At 43.4% G+C, this 25,542-nt stretch overlaps 1 protein-coding gene across 1 annotated transcript in view; it reads right to left on the bottom strand.

Annotated features, from left to right (window-relative positions):
• PGBD5 (piggyBac transposable element derived 5) overlaps window positions 1–22,618 on the bottom strand; it is a 72,996-nt gene extending 50,378 nt beyond the window's left edge. The window contains exon 1 of the mRNA XM_051783520.1: window positions 21,745–22,618. Within this exon, the coding sequence (XP_051639480.1) occupies window positions 21,745–22,423 (679 nt within the window). The 5' untranslated portion in view covers window positions 22,424–22,618. The remainder of the gene's footprint in view (window positions 1–21,744) is intronic.
• Window positions 22,619–25,542: the final 2,924 nt, after the last annotated feature.

Here is a 25,542-nt window from a genome sequence, read left to right as displayed (position 1 = left end):
ATGAGATGCTGAAAGCCTTCACATCAGCACCTGCATTTACATGCAACACACACATATGCCACTGAAACTTCCTCGCTCTGAGCAAGTCTCATGAGGAAATGTTTTTCTGCTTTGTTCAAAAATTGATTATTTAAAAAAAAATCAACCAAGAAATCCAGATAGTTTAGAAAAGCATTAGAGACAACCTTATCATGCAAGAATGTTGATTTCAGTACAGAACCTCTTAACAATTCATTTCCATCCCAACTGAGCTAAGGTAGCTACAGTACTGATCTCTGCAGTTGCTTCCCAGCAGCAACAGGCTCTTCCTGCAGAAGACAGAGAGTAGTTGTCAGGGTAAGCACATAGTTCCCAAAGTGTTTGATGCTACTTCCCATGAACAGAACTAAGCATGTACTGCTGCACTCACCTGGGATAGGGTGATGAGCGGGGTGCTCTTGCTGCTGCCCTGCTAGAAGAGCTCAAAACCTAGAATCTGCCAAGGAGACGGATAACAGGAGCTGCATGGGAATAATATTCAGGCTCTTTTTCCAACCTGCTTCTTTTGGGTTGTATCAGCCTCCCACAAATTTTACTACTCTCTGTAGGAAAGTGTGCACATGCATTTCTAAGTGAGTTTCATCTAGACGAGCTAGCCTGGAGAAAAGGAGGCTCAGCTACAACTCCCTGAAAGGAGGTGGTAGCCAGGTGGGGGTCAGCATCTTCTCACAGAAAACCAGCAAGAGGACAAGAGCACATAGCCTTAAGCTGTGCCAGAGGAGGTTTAGGTGGACATTAGGAAGAATTTCTTCACAGAAGGGATTAAACATTGGAATGGACTGCCCAGGGAGGTGGAGGAGTCACCATCCCAAGAGGTGTTTAAAGAAAGACTGGATGTGGCACTTAGTGCCATGGTCTAGTTGGCCTAGTGGTGTTCATAGGTTGGACTCAATGACCTCAGAGGTCTTTTCCAACCTAATTGATTCTGTGATTCATGAACTGACCAGTAAGACAAGGTTTCTCTGCTGCTCTCACCCCAGACTAGGAGGCAGAGGAGCTCTTGTCACTCCAAAATGCATCTGCATTTACACACCTGCTTTTAAACTTGTAACTTTCTCACTTTCTATTCTCCATGTTCTTTCTCAACACCCTCAAAAACCTTAGAACAAGAAATTACAAGCCACGTCTCTCTGCTGGTGCATTAGGCTTAGGGGCAGATGAACGTTTAAATATTTTCTTAGGACACATAAGGTGCAAGTGGAGGTCACATGTGCAATCTTGCTAGAGTCAGGGCTCCTTTACACATGCACAGTATCACTTTGTGTGCTTTCTGTTTTATTTTTGTACTTTTTCTCCTGCCCCTGTTGTTAGACTGCCTTTTTCCATTCTTTTTCTGCCTGCCCTTAGAAGTGACCAGTGTTACAGGCTGTCTGAACATCTCAACTCAAAATAGGCAAGTAGCCAGAAAGTTCAATAAATGACTTCTTTATACTGTGTACACCAACATCCCTAATCCTCTTACCACACGCGGGACACATGGCACACTCCACAGCACTCCAACTGCTTAGGGTTCCTAATAAGTCTTATAAATCTAGACTTCGTCAGTTTTAAGAAATCAGTGCATTTCTTCAACAACGAAGACTGAAGAAAAAAGGCAGTCACCTGTGAAAGAGATGGATTTATTACTTGTACTGCCTGTGTTAACTTTGGGGTGACACCAACATGTTTACAAGTCACTGCACCCCCAGGGAAGGCTTTCAGGGAGTTGTATCTGCAGAGAGCAAGCCAGAAGCACAACTCAGAGCTAAATAGTGCATGAAGTCAGAGCAGGATCCTCAGTGGCACAGCACCACTCATCCTCAGCAGTCCTTCAGCAACACAGCACCGCTCCTGCACCCTCTGCCCAGCTGCTATGTGCAGCCTGCAGAACTGCTTCGCATCACGGCCCACGCCACGCCGCACAGCTGCCGGGGTGCAAGTGGAGCTGGAACCAGGCCATGGAACTAAGTTTGCAAAGAAAAGCATTGTGTGCTTTCCCCCACAGCCTTACAGGCAAGATGCTTTGTTACTCTGGAGCCAAAGTCTATCTCTTCAAACACAGGGTTAGTAGGCTGTACTCTGAGATTAGGCAGGTAAAAGATTTGAGGTCATCAGACTGGTATTGCTTACTGGTAGTCATCTAGAAACCCAGATCACAGCTATACTTGGAGGTCATCTTGTCCAGGCTTCTTGGGGGTTGTCAACATGTGAAACAATAAAGGCTGAAACATTTCATAAGAATTAATTGCTATAAGAACATACTTCAGTTTATAAAGGGAGAAAGTAGCTTCTATTTCTCATCTTGGACCTAGCAGCAACAGACATTTCATACAGCAGAGATTTTCAAAGAACTTCACAGTGTGCTGACATTAAAAAAAAATTTAAAAATGGTTCTTGGTGATGAAATCTGGGTCATATTAAGTAGTGGAGTGGAAGACAAAGTCAATAAATCTTTCTGCTATATATAAAACAGAAACAAACACCAGTTCTTTGAATCTGCAAATATAATTATAAAGCATGCACCTGCAAGGTAAATTTAAATTAGTAACATGGGAATAACTACTGCAAAGGGTGTCCTTCTGTTTGCAAAGTGCCAAGCACCTCACATTAAGGATTCCTACAGAGGCTTCTGGGCATTATCACAACAGAAATAATAGCTTCCCACTCTGTAACCACAGATTAGGATATTTATAGCTTGAGACCTCAGTGACTGGAGCTTCACATTTCCTAGCTATAGTATTTCTCTTACAGAAGAAGTACACAGTCTTCACAGTAGGGTTCAGAACAGATCTTTGAATGACTATACCAGAGCTAGATCCTCCACAATTTGAAAATTATCTACCTGGAACAAAAGCCAATGACAATTAGAGGCCATAGACAGCGACACAGACATGCAGAGTCAAATGCATGTTTAAGGTAAAGTTTTACTAACATAGCAATAAGGAAGTTCACAGTATGTTTTTTGCTCTGTAAATCCTGGCCCCATGTCCTGCCCTGCACGCTCTTATCTACTTAAAGATTGATTTTCTAAAAAGCGAAAAGATGTAAGCTGCTGTCTTCGTATCAGGGTGGCTTATGGTTTCATGATATGATGGAGTCTATTTACTCAGTGACAAGTAACTGGAAAAGTTTTCATTTAAATAAGGGCTGTGAATTTTGACTGTCACTCAGACAGAAGTGGTGCTTCCCTTCCAAACTGCCTGCCCATCGAGATATAGAAAATATTTCCTGAGTTCAGGAACTGGAAGTGAGCCTCCATAAATGTTTCAGTCTGTGACTGATATGCTCTAATATCTCTGGTTAATCATATCATCTGTTTTTCTGGCTTATCATGTCTCAGGCTGGTACTGGAACCTATGCCCTGCTCTCCTTTGCTCCATTCTGCACATTCTCAGCCTTCACAGCTGCTTGCTGTTATCTGACCCTGACCTTCACCCAGCTCCACTTCTCTGCTGCTTTCTCCTCCATTCCTCCTGCATTTTTGAGACACTGCCATACCTCAAAGTTTCCCATTCCATTGGCATTTCACTGAAGTAATGAGATGAGGTTTATTTAGTATGAATTTTTCAAGTCTACAACTGCTGTTTCTAAGGTCACATGTTCTGAGACAGTTTGAAGACAGTGTAACGTTACATAAAAGTGCTGAAATTTGTATTCTCTGCCTCTATTCCTACAATCCACAGATGTGAGCATGCCACATCTACACTCTCTTCAATCATCCTCAACATAATGAAAACACTGAAAACCTTAAAGCATGGATTCAAATCTATAGGCTTAAAATCAAAACACCAGTAAGGTGACATACATACTTCCGTAAGTGATCAAAGGCAGAAATGTAACCTTCTATATAGCTCAGACGGCCAGGCCACCAAAATCAATTTAATTACACAGTAGATGTGAAACAATTCACATAGAGCTACTCTTGCAAGTCTCCTCCTTGCGTTGGCCAGTTTCTGTTGGCAAGGAAATGCCCAACATCTGTGTGGAGCACATCAGTGTTTATCCAGTACCATAACATTTTCTGCGAGGAAAACTCAATTCTCTAGATGTCTCAGCCTCCACTTATGCAACAATTGAGGGTTATTTAAGCAAGTCACTGTTCTCACATGGCAAAATTCTTTTTCCTTTTACTGCTACTGACATCCAAGCATCTCTGTCTCTTTACCACTGTGTTTCATAGAAAGTTGAGAACTCCTTTCATGCCCTCACTAAGACAAGGCCTTAGCCAGTGTTCATCCATCAGAAGCCCTGGTGTCAACCTGCTTTCTGGAAGAGATCAGCATATGCTGCTGCTCCAGTCAGGATAACAGCACTGCACCTGTTTCCAAATCTTCTTTCATTTTCTAGGTTTTTTAAGCGCTTTTTGAATATGGAATCCCCCAGGGAAAGGAGTATCCGAGAACCTCAAGTTTTCATTGCTAAGTCTCTCATTGCTCTCTTGGCTCTGTATGTAGAAACAGTAAGGCAAATACAGAAGAAGAATATACATCTCCACAGGGAGCCTCCCGCTTCCTAAGCCTTCTGGACCTAACTGCTGAAGTTGGGTTTAGACAGATTTGCTCCTTTACGTGGCCCTTCCAGTTCCTTGGCCACCTGTTGCTATGTTCACAAAGCTCTCATTTAAACATTTTATTCTTTTAATTTTATTTTATTCTCAAATTCACTCTTTATTTATGTTGAATGCCTCATAAACTAAAATTAAGAAAAGAGACCTGCTGCATCTCATTCAACCCCATCAGTTTCTTCTATCATCTGATGCAGCTCCTTTCCTGCTTATTGTGAATAGTTCTGAATAGGTGAATTCTACCTTCCACATGAAGAACTTATTACATTCCTCCCTTAAGGGCCAGACTCTACTAAGTCTGAAATGCTATAACCCCCATTGATGTTTTAGCAGGAAATAAAAAAGCCTTCAGATTATTAGCAAAGCTGGGCCTGGAGTTTTTATAACCTTGCATGATCAAAACCCCAAGCCTGCTAGGCAAGCTAGAATCTTATTTATCTGGGAAGGAGAGAGAAGACAGAGAAAGCAGGTGAACATACTGCTTTTCATCACAGCTACATCTGGGTCTGGTAGTACCCCTGGCAGAGAGATTTAAGCCACTTTACAGAAATTATCTTTCTGAATCTGGACTGAAGCAGTTTGCCAGAGCAGGACACAAATGACCACAGTCCTGCTTGCCAGGCACTGTCTGCTTGGCCGTGAACTTTGTATCAAGATCCTTTCATAGGCTCTAGCACAGTGGTTTCCAACATGGGGTGCTGCACAAGACAATCTACTAGGGTGCTGAAAGAAAGTATTTTTTTGTATTGTTAACAAATACAAAATAAACAAATTACATTGTGTTTACTTCAACTTTATCTCATCTCGGTTTAATTTCTATTTTTGTGCATGCTTTGTAATGCACATAGTATACTAGTACAGCAGTGCATGTATATAATCTGTAAATAAATAAATATACATAGATTCGGGGTACCTGATGAAAAAGCTTCTGCTGATAGGGGTAAATGATCAAAAATGTTTGGAGAACACTGCTCTAGAGTTCTTCAGTAATTGCACTCAGGACTAAAGTAGCTTAGCAGATACAGTTCACCCTCTCTTTAGCAGAGAGCTGAGTGTGCACTCAAATCCTATGAGCTTCAGCTGATCTACTATAGGTTTTATACCAGTATAAAAAGGAGTCATTTCCCTTTGTCCCACTAGAAAACTGACTTCTTGTAAGAACAGGGGAGTGGTGTTATCAGTCAGAAGTACTTCTGCGTTAGTATAACAGTTTTCATGTCACTATACTCTATCCCTAAAGTAGTACCACAAATGCATTTATTTAAGCACATGCTCATACGCTTGTCTGGATTTAAAGAATAATGTACTATATTCACATCCCTCAATATTCACCTTTTTAATTTGCATCACTCACAAATCAAAAGGACATGTAACAGCCTTGTGTTTCTCCCTAGTGGAAACAGGTTTCCAGAGCACAAACTCATTTTGCAGTCAGCCATGCAAATTATTAATCTTAAAAGCAAAACTGAGGCTGCAATATGCGTAGCAGTAGGGAAAGAGGGGGATGTCTTTTTACTACAAAAATGCTCTGCAGTCTATCCTGCAAGTCCTGTTGTCCCTATTCTGGGCCTTCCAACTACCACTCCATAGATTATGGCCACTCTTCGCAAACCTTGGCAAGCAAATTGAAACTCGTGTTCTTCAGGAAACATGGATTTTTCCTTTTGATCATGGGACTTAATGTTAGTTTCTACCACTCAGACCTGATACCAAATTTTCTACTGTTATAAGGATGTAAAGCAAACAAGTTGTACTTTCAATAAACATCAAAAGGGATCTCTTCTAAGAAATTCTGAGGCTACAGTTTGGGAGTTAATTGACAACACTAATCTCTTCTAGGGTCTTTTCAGCTCCAGCCCAGCAGAAAGCATCTGAGGTAGATATTTAACCTTAAACTACAATGATCAAATTATTCTTAGGTATCAGTGCAACCCTACACTGAAGTGCAAGTTTTTAAAGTGAGATTAAGCATACTTCTTCTGGCCAAGGGTTGTTCCAAAGAAATGACTTAGTGACATAAGTATTACAATGCCAGGTGATGCAGTCTGTAAAAAAACCCAGAAAACAGACTGCAAAAGAATGGGTAGTGACAAGTATAGTAGAGAGTCCTTGAAGACATAGCAGAAGATGTGCTTAAAGACTCTGCTTGGAAAAAAACTTTTTTTTTACTTCAGTTTAAAAGCTTGCTTACTTTCTCCTCCCTCTTCTAAATTACAGACAAGGCAACTTACAATGGATGTTTTAAGCAAAACTTAAAATGTATCTGTGTGTTGTCTCCTTTCTTTAGGAAGCATTCAAGCTCCACCAGTATGCAGAACAGATAGTTCAGCTAGTCTCAAAGAGAAGAAAAACAACAGCCACACCAAAACTGCTTAAACAAATATAACATTTTGTTTTCTTTATAAATATTATCACTTGGTTTTGTCCACTTCCCCCTGACTCTAGAACCAGTGTATGGGGAATAAGGGACTCCAGGGTACACTGAGCAAAGCAAGGGAAGAACCAGACACAGGAAACCCAATGTCCACTCACACATATAAAGGTGAGGGAGAAGGGAGAATATCCCTTAAATGCTTGCTGTAAAGAATTGGGCCCATTACTCAGTGCATTGGCCTCTAAACTTCCACTGGTCTCTTCTATTAGGCAGCAGGAGCACAGATGTATTTACACCTTGGACCCAACAAAATGCTAACTCAAAACTCAATGCAGGGGCAGCTGACACCCATGAAGTGCAATCTTCATGAAAAAGAAAATTGAATAATCATGGGATAACCAAACTCATAGATAAACACCACTTTTAGAACTGAACTCAAATTTTGTTGGGCTGCATGCTGTATTCCTTCCAGTTTTTCAGAGATAAGTTTGATGTTGTAGTGGGTGTGACAGTTGTTCACATATTGCATCTCCCACAAAAGCAGATCTGGAACATCAGCTGTAGCAGGAGAGTGTGAGCAGTGTGGTCAGGGGCATCCGGCCATAATTTTGGTATATTAGAAGTACCAGATGTCATCTTTATGTGACAGTATGAAGGAAAGAACAGGTAGAGTCTAGTTTCACATGACCTTGCTTTTCAACACCAACTAGCTTTTTCATCACAGGAAATGCCATCGGAGCCTACAGGTTCTTCTCACTACAAATGTGCTATCTAATAAGGACTGAACTCAAGCAAACCATCTTTCAGCAAGGGTAGTTCAAAAGGCTGTCACCCCTAACAGTTACTTTTGTGTAAGCTAGGTGAGAACTTAAAATCTGGAAGACCTTCACCTTCTCCTGGACACATGGAGCAGAGCAAAATTGTAAAAAGCTTGGCTTACTAAGCAGCAAAATTTGATGGATCCCTGCTCCTGACTGGCTGCAATTTTAACAGGAACAGTGAAGACATGATGTCCAGCAGAGTAAAATTCCAGAAGAATAAAAGAAAGGAAGTTTCATAATGACTGAGAACATGATGTTAAAATGTGAAGTACTGGTAGAATCTGTATTAAGATATAAGAGAAATGTTCATTTTTATGACAGCAGAGAATTCTAGGAAGCAAAATACAATTAGAGAAACTAAATGCTGCAGCAGAGAAGAACAGGTTAGGAAGAGGTTATCGTACAGATTAAAAGGATTCAGTAGAAACTGAAAGCTTGGAAGTAAAGTTTTGAACAGCTGTTGTTACACTTATTTCTTGCTCCTTCTCTGATTAAAGTATTGTGCTTAGGAATTCTCCCTTTAGCTGCCCATTTCAGCTTAAAAAGAAAGAATCCTATCTCCCTTTTATTTTAGGAAGAAAGCTGGCATTAGAACAATTGGCAGTGCACTGCTCGATGTCAAGCTGCTCCAGGTCAATACTCGGACCCCTTCTGAGTCAATCTTTCAGCAAAAGACTTGAAGAAAAGGCACAGTTTTTATTTTAACATCTCTCTCACTCTACTACAATATCTGCCCATAGAATGCTATCAAATGTTTCTGTTTCAGCATACAATATAAATGGCTCCTTTTAAAGAAACTAATGGTCACTTAGCTTATTTTCACTCAGCAAAAAAAAAAAAAAAGAAATTTAAAAAGGGGTACAATCTCAACAACAGCATTAACAGCATCAAGTCCATTTTGTATTTCTAGAACCATTTCATATTCAGTATCCACTTTGACAGTACGAATTCAAAAACATCCACAGCTGAATATTTTACATTCACCATCTGTCCCAGAAAGCAGGTAGGTGCTTGCACTACTATTTGCACTTGACATAGTTCAATGTGTTTTGAATTTACCCAGGTCTAAGTGGGATTGTAGGCTTAGGTACTTCTGGCTGTACTCACCCCCCTCTTAACCAGAAACAGCCATGCCTTATACACAAAGATTAAAAATGCTCTTTAACCAAATAAAAGGTAGATGAAGGGGAATAACGAGGAAGTGAAGCCAGAGTAATTTTCATGACAGAGAGATTCATGATGACCTAGGTGTGTTTCAGCTGCTAGGGCAAGGATTTTGGCTTCATTCTGAAGGCAGATACTGAGGTTCATAACAGACTAAGTTTCATGAATCTGAGGACAGGACATCAGAAGCTGCAATACCTGTATCACAGATAAGGACATAAAAAAATTCAAATCTTGGAGTTTAGTATATATTTTTGTTTCTCAAATACTTGGAGCCCCATAGCAAGAACATAAATGAATCCATGCTCAAGGTAACATGTTAAGCTGTGAAAACAAAAATTTTTGAAAAGAAATAAGACCTTGGTGACTTTAACTTGCTACTCTGATTCCAATATTTCTCAAAGATTGAGTAGATTTTGGAGGGAAGACTAATCAAGGACATCAAGACAAATGCACAGTATTTGTATCATACACAGGTCACCTTAAAATCATTTTTAGTGGGAAAGCTTCTGAGATATGACTTACAGCAAAGCCAAATTTATCTGTTCTAGCTAGATACTTGTTAATTGGCAGCAGCAGGGATGAGTAAGAGTATTAATGTCTCCTGTTTATCCAGATCCTTGACTGCTAAAGGAGTTATCTGGCTAAAGGTAGGTGACTTTGGGAGGGATTTTATTTCTTTTTTTACCAGGACATGGAACTAGAACCAAGTATATGCTCAAAACACAAACAAGGAATACTAGGCTGATCATCCTACTAGATAGTATTTGGATTTGTTGGCCAAAATAAATCTTACAAACCAGTATTGAAAGTTTTTTCTCTAATTATCTGCTCAAATCAGACACAATCTCTTATTCTGCAGAAGTGATACACACAATTGACTTCTAAAACAGTGGTTTTTTAAGTAGCATTAAGTAGGTTAGTAGTTATCTTTTGTAGAGATAGTGACATATTAGTATCTTTGAACAAGGAACCATAAAACCTTACTTAGAAACCTGTGCAATTTGTCAACACACAGTTGATCCTACACCGGAAAAGACAGGGAACTACTACTAGAAGAAGTAGGGGTGTATTCTTGCAAGGAAAGATTGTGAAGAAATCTGTTATTCTCTTATTTTTAGCCTAGGAGGGGGAGAAGGAAAAAAAAAGAGACAAAAACTAAGAGAAAGCTAAAAAAACCCCACAATAAAAACCAAAAATCAAATGTCTTTAAATATATTTGAGGTAAATATCAGGGCAAAAAAGAAGACCTAAGTGCCAATAGTAGTCTTTGAAGATGAAATAATTTTGTAATGCTCACAAAGAAGTGCAGAAACAACCTTCTGATACCCAGCCCATGAACTGAAGACACACGAATATGGAGCAGACATTCTGTTGTCCTTTCTCGGTAAGACATGAGTTACATGGTCATCAGTTATTGCAGGCATCTGGACCAGGATTTAGCTGGGCCTTTTCCAGACCTGCGCTTGTCTTCCTCCATGCATCCATTCTCATGGTCTACAGAGGTCTGTGTTGGGATTCAGTTGCAAGGAAGCTCTTTATATCTCAAAAAAGTGTCATAAACAAAGACATGTACAAACTTAGACCCCACTGGATGATACAGTAACTGCTTCCAGAGTGTAGCATTACTGATCTCCCAGATATGGATAGTGTCATATCAGGCATCCCTATCATAAGAAGATTAGTGCTTTTAACATAAAGAAGGAGCCTCAGAATAGGTCTTTTGAGTAGAGATACAAGGTTCATGAACACACAACTTATTACCATAGAAGTGAGGGTGGGAACAATACCCTAACCATCATGTGTGCCTGGACCACTTTACCTGGGCAAAGCGAAGGAGATAGGTTCATCTTAACAGATCAGGTGGCCTTTTGCAAGCACACAGCTTTCTCGTAAGCTACTACATTCCAACATACAACTTGCCACTAAAGCAGCTTCCCTAGTGTTTGCATTTATCTTAACCAATCTAAAACAAAGGAAAAGAGTGCTAGAGAGGGCCTCAGGAAGTCCTTCAGTCCAAGGCCTCTATCCCCATTCAGCACACATACTGGAGTCAGTCTATTACAACAGATACAAAAGGTTAATGACACTTGTTCTTAGGTTTTCAGTGACACATTTCATCTTCTGCAGTCCTGCACTGTCTTAGAGTTTCTGTCATGTCTGATTTAATTATCCATCAATTTATACCCATTATTTCTTATATTCAGTTTTCAGAGCAGGTAAGGCAGATAATTCCCTTTCCTATAATAGCCCTTACTTATCCATACAGCCCCTTAGCTTTAAACCTGAATACTAAAAGGTGGCCAAGTGAGTAGAGTTTCTGCTTCTCAGTCCTTTCTCTTCACAGTTAACTGTGTGCTTCTCACCTGGGCTGGCGACCCACACTCTCTCTCCTAAATGGCAAACCAGTCTCATTTCAAGTCTTGTACACTCCGTTTAAATAGCTGAGGAGGATGTTCGCCTTTTCACAACAACATGACACTGAGTCACACTTGTCTGGTGTTCAGCTTCAATGTCCAGTTCTTTTTTCTCCTAGACAGTTCTCCTTCATTTTCCATTTCTGCTGTTAGTCACTGCTGCCTTCACACTAAGCATTTCCCTCTTGCACCATGCCATCATGCCCCCCACACCAGGTTATTCCAGGCTATGAAGAACCTTGGAAATTCCCAGCTTGTTCTCCAGTGTACATGGAGTCACTTCCAACTTCATGCTATCAAAACATTTAATAAACAAATTCAATAACCGCAGCTTCATTCAGGAAGGAACTTTCAAATTCTCAAATAAAAATAAAAATTCTTCCATCAGAACATTTAAGCTTTTGCCAGATTCTTATGAGACACATTTTTGGAGATGCTGGGCCAGACATACCCAATTCAAATGGAGACAAACAGGCATTTGCCATTATGACAATTTTAGTGAGAATACCTGACAGGGACTAGATAGTATTTATTCAGTCAGAGGTTTCTGCATCTGCCTGCTTCTCCCCATTATATATTTTTATATCTGCAATGTTTGTAGTGTAACACAAAGCACAACGTGAAACTTGGAGCTGGTACTGCAGAGATGATTCGTGCCTCAAGAATTCAGCACAGAAAACAAGGCAGTAAGTCTGTCATGGAATGCAGTGACCAGGGTGGGCCTCTGCAAGGCTCAGCAAGCTCCTAATTTTGCACAGCTGCTTCACACACCACAACCACCACAAGCTGGTACTTTGTTTCATACATGAAAAATAAACACCAAAGGTAATTTCAACCAAAAGGAGCTTGCAGGGCACCTATGAAACAGAAAGACTGTACTATCTGCCAGTCACCCTGTGGAACCAGCCAGGCTCTCCACAGTTGAGGGAATGGCTGGCTACCAACAGCCTGAGCTGTACAGACAGAGCACAGAGAACCCAGAGCCATTGCGGAGGGGGTTAGAAGGACGGCCCAACTGAGCACTGACAAATTCCTTCTGAACATCTTTTTTGTGGAAAAGACATTATAGAAAGTAATGGCTTTTGCCAAGGAGTTTGTTTCAAGGAGCTGCTGCCAGTGCCCCAAGGTCACCACCATGCCTGACTGTCCCTACCTGGCCCTCCTGGCCCAGGTCCCCATGTCAGCCCTCCAGGGCATCAGCCCCCACCCCATGAAGGCCAGGCTGCAGTTTGGCACAGCCCTGCCCAGCCATGGGCCCCACCAAGCCAGACCCACCCACACACACATCCTGACCCAGCCTCGGCCTGTCCCCAGGGAGGTGCCCAGTGCCTGCAGCTGTCTCAGTGCCCTTGGCTGCAATTGTCCTGCTGGGGTGGTAGGATGGGCCCTGGCTGCCAAGCCCTGCTCTGACAGACCCCCCAGGGGAGCCCCCATAGCACCCTGCCTGTAGGGAGCCCCCACACCCCACAGGACACAATGACAGGGGGCTGCTGTAGAGGTTTGACAAGCTGTTTTAGACCACCTCTAATGTCAGTTTAAATGTGAGTCATTACCCAGTAGTACAGAAGTAGATGCAGAAAGGCCTTTTTTGAGACGTCATTCCTTATTCATCAACTACAACCCCATCAAGTGGAAAGAGCATGATGTCATCTACTCCAAAACCCATCACTCTTTTCCCAATGGGGGAGGTTTCTGATATGCTTAAAGCTACCTCCCTTCTTTAAAGACCCTTAAAAGAAAGGACTGAAACTATTTGCAACAATGTTAGCCCCATGAAAATAGCTACATATCACTTAAACACATCCCAAATTTTAATGCTTAATTTCTTTTCATCTCAAAGCCAGTGACAAGAGGGAATTCATGCAGATCTCACAAGTATAAACCTTCAAACACTATTTTGCTTCATCTCAAACCAATCAAAAACTATGTAAAAGGACAAGTTTAGAAGCAAGGAGTAACTATAATGGCCAAAAAATAAGAAAAAGTCTTCAGTTTAAGGTCTCATTTAGTGATCCTGTTCAGGAATACAGTCCAGCAAGCTACAAGTCCTTTGAAAAACTAAATAAGAATTTATATCCACATATGTATTTATATCCATAATGTAACATATCCACAAAGACAGATGTAAGAGCATCTTGCATTTTTCAAGATCATCTTGGGAATATCTCACCCCAAACCAAACCTGGTCAAATTTCACTCATCTGCTACAGCAAGAGGTTTATGAACCACCACCCCATCTCTGAGAAGGGCTGGCCTCCTCTTGCCCTGCAGTCCAGTTGATCTGTTTACCCTGTACTGGGGCAGAACAAGCAAAACCAGATCCCCATCCCAAACGCTCTGTTATATGGCTTTATGAAAAGCAGGTCCTGCTTGATCAACCTGATCTCCTCCTGTGAAAAGGTGACCTACTGAGTGAATGTCGTGGGTTAAGGTGGCCAAACATGATTCATCAGTGTGTCCAGGTAGCCAAGAAGACCAATGGTACCCTGGCTTGTATAAGCAATAGTGTTGCCAGCAGGATGATGCCTTAAGCCCCTATTAGTTTCTTATTTTTCTAATTTTGTAAGCTTTAAAAGTTTTATAAGAAGTAGAAGCAGCAGCCCTTGTTCCCTCACCCTGTAGCACAAGTAGTTTACACATTCCTCAACCCTCTTACCCCATTCCATGCTCCCCATATCAATCCTACCCCTGAATTCAGTAGAAATGTTTAGTCTTTTGTCAAGGCAAGGCCTACGCTGTTTAGAGAACACTCATATCTTGGCCTGAACAACAGAATACAGTCAGGAACTAGGTGACCCTGTACCCTTTGTGCTCTGAGGATGATAAGAATGATGAAGAGGGGGTCCTGAAATACACCCCAGACTCAATTCCCAGGAGGTGGGTCCGGGGCGGACCAGAGCAAAGGCTACGGGGTGGAAACACTTGGGATTGGACAGATAGTATTATTATAAAATGTAACATCTCAGGCCCAGCCGGCCAGCATCCTGTAACATCTATGCCTTGGTACAAATTAAACCCTTTCCTTATCTCACCCTCAATTAACTGTTCCTGAGTTGTTTTTTTTTTAGCCTCAGCACAGGCATCAAGGACCAGGGCAGTGATTGTCCCTCTATACTCAGCACTGGTGAGGCCTCACCTCAAGTCCTGTGTTCAGTTTCAGTCTCCTCACTACAGGAAGGACATTGAGGTGCTGGAGTGAGTCCAGAAAAGGGCAATGGAGCTGGTGAAGGGCCTGGAGCACAAGTCTTACGAGGAGCAGCTGAGGGAGCTGGAGTTGTTTAGCCTAGAGAAAAGGAGGCTCAGGGGGACCTTATCAGTCTCTACAATTACCTGAAAGGAGGGAGTAGCCAGGTGGGGGTTGGTCTCTTCTCCCAGGTAACTAGTGACAGGATGAGAGGAAGTGACCTCAAATTGCACCAGGGGAGGTTTAGATTAGAAACTAGGAAATTTTTTTTCATGGAAAGTGTTGTAAAGCATTGGAACAGACTGCCCAGGGAAGTGGTGGAGTCACCATCCCCGCAAATGTTCAAAAAACTTGTGAATATGGCACTTGAGGACATGGTTTAATGGTGAACGTAGTGGTGGTACTGGGTTGACAGTTGGACTTGATGATTTTAAAGGTCATTTCCAACCATAACAATTCCATGATCCTATATGCCTACGTGCATACATGTATGAGTTTCAATACATACAACCTCTTCAAAGTAGTTTTTCTGGGCATGAACTGACATGATTACCATTTTCCAAGGCCCTGTAACAGCAGGGTGCATCCAGGAGCTGATAGCACCATGACATCAGTGGGAATAGCTACACACTCAAGCTACATGCTGACCCCAGACTGCACACCTACAAGTGCTACCCACTTGGAAGTTAGCCAGCATCTACTACCTTTCCAAAAAAAGCAGAGATGATCAGACTTTCCACAACAGTGAATTTTGCAAGCAACTTAAGAAGAGGAAGATATTCTCATTTTTTGCTTCAATTTAATCTTTCATACACACCCACCTCCCTGCCATATGTAATCAGAAATGAATCACAGTTATAACAGCAGCTGCTTTACATCTTTTTTCTGCTTTTTCTTCACTAGAAATAACACTTCCATTTGTACCCGCTGTATCTTTTATGTCAGTCCAGTAATCTTCCCATCCCATACACAGCTAATTCCCCCATCCATACAGATGTACATGATATTCTTGGCTTCTGTATCTCCTGTTTATCCCCCTCTGACATGATTTTTGCATCCTTACAGTGTGCTCCATCAACTACTCTTCAACTTGCCCAGTTTGCAGCTGCAAACAAAGTTACAGCTTTGTATTGCTTGCTGAATAGAAGTTGCTTGGTTTTATTCTCTGTCCTTCCTAATAGCAAGTATAGTTTGTCAATACAGGTCATGTGAATCCCTCATGTTATCCAAGAAAGCAGAATCAAGAGCATGTTTTCTATCACGTGACATTAATATTAGTTGTTTTCACAGAAAATACAATGATAATCCAGGAGTAATTTATAGAGAGTCAAAATAATCACAGGAGCTTTCCAAGCCTATTTCCCCGCAATCTCTTGACAATGAACTCTGGCTTAATTTTTTTAAGTCCTACTCAGCTATGTGTTCGTTTATTTTCAAACAGAGCCAGTGACTGATTAACATGCTGTTCTTTAAGGAATATGAAGTGGGATATTGGATAAGCTCCTAAAAAGGATGCCTTGCCACAAAGAAGCGAGACGTCAAACAGTAGTATTCTCATGCACTTGTCTTAGCCATGCATTCCTTTTGAGTCCACCTGTTCTGTTTTCTAATAACATGCCCGATTTTTAACAGTACTCAGAAGAAAGAGGTATTTCAGTGATTATACTCCACTGACCTCTAGTTAGGATGTGTAATTATTTCCATGATTACCTTCCCTTTGGGAAGTACCTTGTATTTCTAAACTGCTAAATCCATCTACTCCAAAATTTTAGAAGCTTGAACACAGGAGAGAAACAAAACACCTATATAAACAAGAACACCTAAGAGACATTTCCAGATTCTTTTAAGTGTGTGGCATCCAGGACAACTTCCTGTGACCTAGCAGTCTATACAGAGTTATCAAATCAACTCCACTATTAGCATCCTCATTAGACTCAGCAGAGAGGCTGACTTGCTCTCTAGATTGACTTAAAGGTATGCAGACAAGGAAATTGTTTGCTGTACGGTTTCTGGGATGTAGACAAAAGGACATGAGTGGCTGCAGGAACCGATCTACTTCTTTTAAATGACCCCATCAATAGCTGCAAGGAGAAAAGACTCATTTTATGCAGTAAAAGATCTAGGAGTAAATATGCTTTTTCTCTTTCAAAGGCTAGATGGTGTCTATGGAGAAGACCTTGATCTGCAGTGCTTACAGACTTCCATATCTCAAGTACTGACCAAAACACACTCTCTTCATAAAAGCAGAGAAGAACAGGTTTGGGTTTTTTTCTGTGAAGTTTATCTACACACTCGGGTATTCCCCAAATGCATGTTTAATGGCAGAGGTATGGGCAAAAGGAAGAAGGGAACATGGATAGCTAAGTTGCACTAAATTTTAGAATCAATAAGGCTGTCACATGTACTTTGTTCACTTCAGTCATGATGGAAGTAGGAAAATGTGCTCTAAAGTCAGTAAAGCCTCCTGAAAGGCACATCTAGGTTTTGTAAGACATAGAAAATATTAAGCCTTTGCATAATTCACTTATTTAGCAAAACTTCAAGCCTTTAAGTCATCCTATAAAGGCTTTGCAAAGTAGTAATGTACATCCTTGTGACCTACTTATCATATCCTCCTGGAAGTGTTGTGATACTGTCATTATAAGTAATTTCTAATTAGAATGCAAGAACAGATTATACAGATATGTCTTTTTTCCCAGTATGGTTATGCAAGTCAAAAGTAGCTAAGTTCTCTGATGACATAATTAAGCAAGAACAAGTCACATCTACATCACTTTATCCACTTACAGACAGAGAATTTGGCCCAGATGTTTCTGAAGCAGAATTCACCATAAGTGACTAAGTAGCTTTCATACTTTTTTTCCTCTAGAATCTTTAGATATTGACATCAATATAGTAAGACTAAAACCTTCAGATTCTATTCTGGACTTGAACCAATTCACCACAACTATTAGGTGGTAGTAGATATATGTCCCTCTTTTATGGCCCAGCCTGACCCAAGAGCTCTTCCTCCAGGTTTCTTGCTGCTGGAATGCTGCCTTCCCATCTGCCTGTCCATGCTCTTGAACTAAAATCTACTTTAAATATTTGCTTAAACCTCTTCAAGATGGCAAGTTTGCTAAACATGGTCTATGTGACCTCTTCCCAAGAGCATGCTGTTCTACTGGAGCATGTTCTTCAAAGGTGGTAACTTACAGCACAATTAATGTTTCGGAGAAATATTTTGGAAATCCATAAAAGCTACTTTCACTCTCTAAATGCAACTCAAAGAGAAGCTGCTATGGTCTTTGAACAAGGAACATTCTTAACATTTTGTCCTTGGGTATAGGCTTAAGAATAGGGTTTGGAGGGCATAGAAATTGAAGGAAACTGTAGCACTAATTGCCCATAACTTTGAGGACTTCAACATTAACTTTAGCTTAGGCTTCCCTGCTATTGTTGCCACCTTAAAGCATAACAATAACATAACGTCCTAACAGTAAACAAGTGCTCCTACATTTGAGGTCAAATTCTCTGGTCACTGAACTACATGGACATAGGAACCATTGGATCCTAGGAAGAAAACACCAGCTAACTCAAATCAGGAAAATCAAGGAGCAGCAATACCAGGATATTTGCACCTTTTAAGACCTCCACAACTAGAGACCAGAACCAATACTGCCTCTATCTATTACCAAACAGTTCCTGGTCAGATTACTGAGCTAACAAGGGAAAGCATCACCCAGAGCCACTCTGCTCCTGAAGGAAGAACACACCAATTAAATCTGAGGCAGGAGCGACCAGAAATGAAGTGTTTGCATTGAGTTGCTGGCATATACTAGCTTGTAATAGTTGTTGCTTGCTCTCCCTCTCTCTAGTTCAATTATGCTTTCCCTATCCTAGCAGCAGTTTGTTCTCTTATTCTTTTGCACTCTACAACCAGCTCAATAACCTTGGATCCAACATTAGATCATGGATGCCATCAGCCTTTCAAACACACACAGTGACCTACTGTAGCCAGGAGCTCTGTGAAGGAAAGGCATTTCAGCAACTGCCTCCAAGATCTCCTATCCATTACTGATATCCCAGTACTTCAGAACTCACATTACTGCTTTAGTATTTGTGACAGGCAATTGTTCCTCAATCTGTTTTAATTAGAACTACACAGTGACACAAGTTACCAGTTTAAAAATCAGGGCACCACAATATGGTTGGGATTTTTCTCAGCAACTAAAAGAATGATTTCGCAGACTAGCTTAACTTGAAATAACACCAAGTGCCAGTAAGCCATCTGTTCTAACCTCTGTGTTAAAGTTAACAGCTATTTTGGATTTCAACAAAGGAAGTCAGCTACAGCTAGTAATGCTGGTTTGTTTTGGTTTTTTTTTCCCCCATGGAGTCTAAGTACCCACTATTTTTATTAAATGGAACAGGAACAACAGTAACTGGAGATCCCTGAAGAAGGGGCAGAAAACAAAAATCTGGGACACAAACAGCACTGTGTTGCATTGCAATGCCAGTCACTTTTCTCCTCACACATAAGTCAAATCAGACCTTTCCCAGTTTGTCAGAACCTGCCACACAAGGAAGGCAGGCGTCACCATGAATACACACAGTGACTGACTGCAGATTGAGGACATACTGAACCATCTAACACACTGCCAGCAGTCCCCAGCACATCTGGGTCTCTAGTATATTTTCAGGATGAAGTATCAGTTAGCCTGTCTGTGCTCAAGATTAAATCTAGGGACGGATACAATCCTTTTTAAAGACATAAGTTTAATACTGAGACTTGGAAGGGAAAGGCAGTATTAAGTAATTTATTCAAAAGGCAAAAAAGAAGTTATAGTGTTTTCTACTTGTAGTTAAAAAGACCATGAGTTTTCTAAGTGGGTCTTTATTTTTTCTCATGGGAGCTTTACCTCATTCTCATTAACTAACTTAAATCTTCTCTTCCCCCACACCGTCCCTTTCATGAAGGGCCAGTCTCCCAAACCAGAGGTTGACAGTAGCTTTGATCCTAGTCTAATTTAAGGATTTATTTCCAGCATCAATGGGGCTGAAGTCTCATGAGACATTTGTCTTCTGGTACCAGATGATATCAAGTACTTGCTACTAGGCAAACCTTGAGATTTTGACCAAAAGGCCACAATCTGAAGTTTTGATGCTAACCAAAAATATTTTTTATCTCAATCTCATGTAAACATCTTCCTTTTAATCTCACAACCTAGAAAGAAAGCATTTTACATCCAGCATATTTGAACTGAGAATACAGACTTGTCAGTGCTCTATCTGACCCCACATTTCTTGCTTGTACTCCATTAGGGACTGAAAGACATGCTGTCACTGCTAAGAACAGCTGTCTTCACCTCAGTGGAGACCTTTTCCTCAGGATGTATGAATCCAAACTTTTGGGTCAGAACAGTGTCCAATGAAGCAACAAGGGTGCCAGTACAAGTATGTTTAGCATGACTCCAGTGATGATATCTGCATGGTTTAAAGCAGTCAATCTACAAACTAGAATTATAAGAGCTCAGTTATATGCAATGCAGTAGTTTCCACAGCTTAAAATATGAGTAGTCAAAAATAAAAATATCACAAAGGGTACATGTTTCACATATATCAAATCATGACACTAACTGAACTTCTGCCAAACCAAATCACCGTGCTATGAAGAACAAGCAGCATCTATCATCATGATCAACAGAATGAAAGGGCGGCAGCAACCTCTTCTCCATCTATTATTACCAGGGGAAATATTCACAGCAATATACATACACTTTCCTCACGAAACATCTATATTATTTCTGTCAACCATAAATCTGACTCCTTTATTTCAAAGGAAACATGAATTCTCAGATTAACAGGTCACCAACTCAATTCTTTTCCAAACCAGTATTAAAACAGTAATCCCAATTCTGTGTTAAAAAGGATATTACTATAAAGTAATGATATGAAGAAATAAGCCATCAAAGGTAGAGAAAATAAATGAAAATTGATGCTGAAATAGCATCACGCCATGAAGCTTATGGTCCAAAGCCTCATCTTAGATATGCTTATAAATAAGAACCTTACAGAGGCACCTAACGGTGATTTTTAAACATTTTACAGGGTCTACCTATTTCTAGAGGTAGATAGCTTTTATCTGCACATTTGTCAGAAACGCAACTGAACTTTCTCTGGGCTCCAGTGCTAGTTCCACCTTCCTCCCTCATCCCAAGCTGCTTCCTCAGATAGGTTTCTGCCTGCCCCATTGCACAAATTTCAGCACACTACTCCTCAGCATTTATTTTCAACAGCAAAATGAGGGAATTAAACACTACTGAAAAAAAGCAAAGACAAGCAACCTTAGGCCAGGCAAACTGTCGATTCAATTGACAGCAATCATCACATCCTATTCTCAGATGCAAATGCTGAATTTCACATCCCAGCTCTTCATAGCCATTAACCGCTTTTTTGCAATGCCTTGTTGCTCTACTGAACAGTCAACTTGGCTGTCGAGGCCTGCAGAGAGATATGTTATAATGGCTCTCCTGGCAAACCAGTGGTGCAGCTCTCCACACCAGCCAGTCCAGGGAGATCTCCGTGCTGTGCACTGCTACTGCACGCCACACCGTGTCATTTCACCACTCCTGGTATTCGCTCTGCCCAAAAGCCACACTAGAAGGGTTAAGGTCAGGGACGGCTGCAGAGAACACCTTGCAGCCAGGGGGAATCCCAGTCCCATTCCCAGAGCCCTTCTGCACAGCGCAGGGCAGGTCACCCGCAGCGCCCTGACCAGTGGCTTTCCCCACCCGAGAGTGGGGACGAGGAGCCACCCGCGCACCAGAGCATAGACACAGCAGGGGCCTGGGCACCCCATACTGTCTGCTTCTCGCGGCGGACCCGGCGCTGCCGGGCTTGGGACACGGCCACAGCCCCACCGGGGAGGGGATGGCTGTGACTAAGCACACGCGGCCTCTCCTCGCCCTCCCACTCGCGTGGGCACCAGCGGTCAGACGGGGGGGCCGCTCCCGGGAAGGGACCGGGCAGGAGGCACCTGCCGTCTCCCGCCCCCGCGGCCGGGCAGCAGCCCAGGCCGGCAGCCGGGCCCACGGGGCTTTCCGTCCCACGGCTGCGCCGCGACCCGAACGCGAGGGCCGCGCTCCGGGCACCCCGCACGGGCACCCCAATGGCCGCCCAGGCTCGCCGCCCCCGGCCCCTCCAGCCTGCCCTCCTCGTACCGCTGCCATCCTTGAAGGGAGGGGGTGGGACGTCTCGTAGCGATCGGGTCCAGCCCCCCTTCTCCGCTTCCTCCTCCTCCTCCTCCATAGGGCCGGGGCCGCACGGGACGGCGCTGCCGCCGCAGAGCTGCCGCTGCCGCCGCCGCTCCGCCGGGGTGGCCGCCGCCCGGGGAGAGCGGCGCCGGGCCGCCCTGCCCCGCGGGCTTGGCGCCCCCGGGCGCCCCTCGTCCTCCTCGTCGTCCTCCTCGTCCTGGGAAGAGGCGGCGGAGCGGGAGTCGGCCGAGGTGCTGTAGAAGGGGTTCCCGCTGCTATCTTGGCCCGACTCCCCGAAGACGTCGTCGGAGATCTGCAGGCTCTCATAGCGGGATCGGGCCGCCTCCAGCAGAGACAGCGCCTTCCTGCGCGCCGGCCCGCCGCCGCCCTCCGCCATCATCTCGGCCGCCGCCAGCAGCCGCCCGCGCTCCCCTCGGCCCGGCTCGGTCGGGTCCTGCGGCCGCAGGCAGCAGCCCAGCAGCAGGAGCGGCTCGGGCACAGCGGCGGGCAGGCAGCGAGTCGGGGAAGCCCCGCCGCCGCCGCCGGGGCTGAGCCCTGCCTCCCGCTCCCGCCCGCACCACCCGCCCCTGTGTGTGTGCAGGGACATGGGGGGAAGGAGCCAGCTCAACATCTCCAAGTACCACATCCAGCCAATTGCCGCGGCACTCCGCGCTCGGGAGGTGGGGTTATATGGGCGCCGCGGGCCAGCGCGGGCCGCCCACCGCCCGGCCCGCCGCCTGTCGCCGCTCCGCCCATTTAAAACCACAGCGCCGGCTGCCGCGGGGCCGCCGCTGCGCCCCGCCGCCGGGAGGGGGGTGCGCTCCCGCTCCCGCTCCCGCTCCCGGCCCCGGCCCCGGCCCCGGCCCCGACCGGAGCTGTCCGCCGCCGCGGTGCTGCAGCCGCGCAGGGCAGAGACAGGAGCGCTGGCCTCGGTGCCTGCGGGCCCGTCAGTAGCTCCCGCTGTCCTGGGGGGGCGGAGGGCTGGGAGCAGAAAGGCGCTGAGGGATTGACCTGGCGGGTCCGAGCCCCGACGGCGTGGCCGGGGCCACACAGCCCCTCATGCACGAGAGCGTGAGCAGTCGGGGCCCTGATGTCGCTGCCCCAAAATAGGGCACAGAACTCCCGCGCTGGGGCGGACCCTGAAGGAAAGTGAGGAAGGTGCTGGAGCACAGGACTGTGGGACACCTGTCACCAGATGCTCGCTGGCTGCTGGACCTGCCACCGGGCTTGGGCTCCGGGGAGGCTTTGCACTGGTCTGGAGTGGCACACATACTCCTGCCCATCCAGCTCTCTGCAGGCTGTGGGGCTGAGCGCCTGTGGCATCTGGTTGGTTTCTGAAGCAAGTACAGTGTGAAGTAACCATTCTTCCCAAATTACCACTGATCTAAAAGCAATATCGTGGCACAAGTAAAATGAGGAAAGTGAAAACACCCGTGCCCTAGCTGGGTTAGTTAAACATGATTCAGAAGTATCTCTGGAGTAATCTAAGGATTTCATACAGTAGCTGAGGCCCCCAGGTGTGCAGGAGTCAGAAGAGTCTGTCTGATGTTACCAGAATGTATGAAATCTCTGATCAAGGTTTATTATTATTGCTATTGGGCATCCCGCTGTGCTGGTTACTGTACAAATACTCATTAAGGCGACAGTCCCTGCCTCCCTTCTTGCCAACAGCGATAGCAGCTATCGAGCCCACCCTTTCACAGCAGCACTTTCAAAATAAACAGTAATCGGATTCTGTGGATCTATCATATGCAACTGGGGGGGGCAGGGACCGGCATATTATTTGCTTTTTTTGATGCAAACTGTCAGTGTAGGTTGATCTGAAAATCTGGTAGTGCTACAGATTTAATAAGTTTTATAGCACTGAATGTTTCTGTCTTTAAAAAAGGAAGGTTAATGTCCTCATGGTTCTGAAGGACTCTAGCATAACATGGAAAATTATAAAAGCTGGACTCCATAGGTATTTAAAAGACCAATCTTGTGTTCTATTTAGGTATTTTTAAATTGTAATGACTTCGTTAAAGCTTTGAAGTTCTATATACTGCATACAGCCAAATACAGAGAAAAGAATCTGTCTCCTGTGCATCCTTAAGGAAACAGAAAAGCCCAGTGTAATTTTAGGCGTGAGATTTAAGCTGTATTTCTACTTTAAAAAATCTCAAAAGTGTCTTATTGATTATATTAAAATATTACTAAGTTTATATACAAATGGATTTTTAATTTTTTTTTTATTGCAAGCTCTGCCAACTTAGCTGGCAATTTGGCATTGCACTGGGTTTGTTTCATCTCACTAGTCACCAGAAATCACAACTCTATCGGCCAAGCTAACAGTTAATTGATCCTTGCCACCCCGTACCTTCAGAATACCCTGATGGGAAGTCAAGACTGGATATGCAAAACTTTTCTTACTGGTAATGATGAGTGACCAGCTTGTGGAAGGATGGAGGTGTTCATCCAGGTGACGTATAATTCACCTTGGCATCCAGATTCTATGAAAGTGCCCATAGACTCTCAGATGTCTTTAAATTTGCTGGGTTTTTTCTGTAAAACACAACAGCTGGAAGGAGTGCTCTGAAGCCCAGGACAGAAAAAGATTTATCACGATAGACTCCCAGCAAAAGTATTCATGGGAACAGTCCAGTGACCAGAGAAACCCACATAGCCACCTCTATCTGCTTGTTGCAGCGAGGACAATTTCTCCCAACTCTTGCACTCTTTATGCCAAAACCAGGTTCCGTTCACAGCTGTCTGATGCACACTGCCAGGATTTTCCCTCCTAATGGCATGCCAAACATTAGAAGTGTTCATTATTTTTAAGAGAATATTGGAGACAAGAGCTCTGGGAGGAGACTAATGCACTGACAGACAGGGGTAGGACTGACCCTTGCGTCTACCAATCCAACATGACATTTTAATGATGAAGTCTCCTGCCGTACACACACATTCAATTTTTGTTGGTGGAACTTTCCGCTTTTTCAGCTTAGTCTATACAAAGACAAATCACTCTTCTGCCTGTTCCACAAGCAGAGAAACTCTCTGCATGCATGGGAAGGTAAGATCACTTTTCTGAGATAGGACTATGGAGGCTCCCACATAGGGTGGGGTGCCTAAGGTTTTTGCTTGCCTCATGGTCTAAGACAGAGCTTTTCACATGTTCCCCTCAGACCAGCCATGGAAACTGCTAATTAGATTACTGTAACCCAAAATGAGGGTTCTGGATTGTGAAAATTGCCATGTGTGACATGCTAATAGTCATTTGATCCCAAACAATTGCAGAAACACAGAGATATGACAGGTGGTTCTAAAAATGGTTTAATCAGTCCATTGGGGTTTTATGAACAATTCAGACAACGGTCACCAGTGGTGGTTTGCACTTGAAAGATTTAATTATATAAACCTAATGGAACAGTATAACCAGAGCCCTGTTTTCTCCTTAGTCACTTAAACTTGTGTTTAGCCGCTAGAAAACACTACTAGAGTAAATGGACTTTTGTAGCCATGGCAACCTGTGGATCCACTTTTAATTTGCCTACAGAGAAAATGTTTGGATTCTTTCTCCTTGAAGTTTTCTGTTTTATTGCTACAGCAAAGGTGCCTTCTGTACACTCCTTCTGGCCCTGCTGATCTGTAAGGTTAATACTGTGATAGTGGGAAGTCCTGTCACTTCTCAGTAATTTATTCTTCATAGTTAACTCTTTGAGGAAGGGTCTTGTGCCATCTTGCACTATATTTTACCTTATCAAACCTTGGCCTAGGTCCAACAGA

The sequence above is a fragment of the Manacus candei genome, unplaced genomic scaffold (genome assembly GCF_025592945.1).
Source record: "Manacus candei isolate 608988 ecotype Guabito, Panama unplaced genomic scaffold, ASM2559294v1 h1tg000017l, whole genome shotgun sequence".
NCBI classification, from domain to species: Eukaryota; Metazoa; Chordata; class Aves; order Passeriformes; family Pipridae; genus Manacus; species Manacus candei.
The sequence above is the reverse complement of the archived record's forward strand: the minus strand, read 5'-3'. Positions and strand labels throughout refer to the sequence as shown.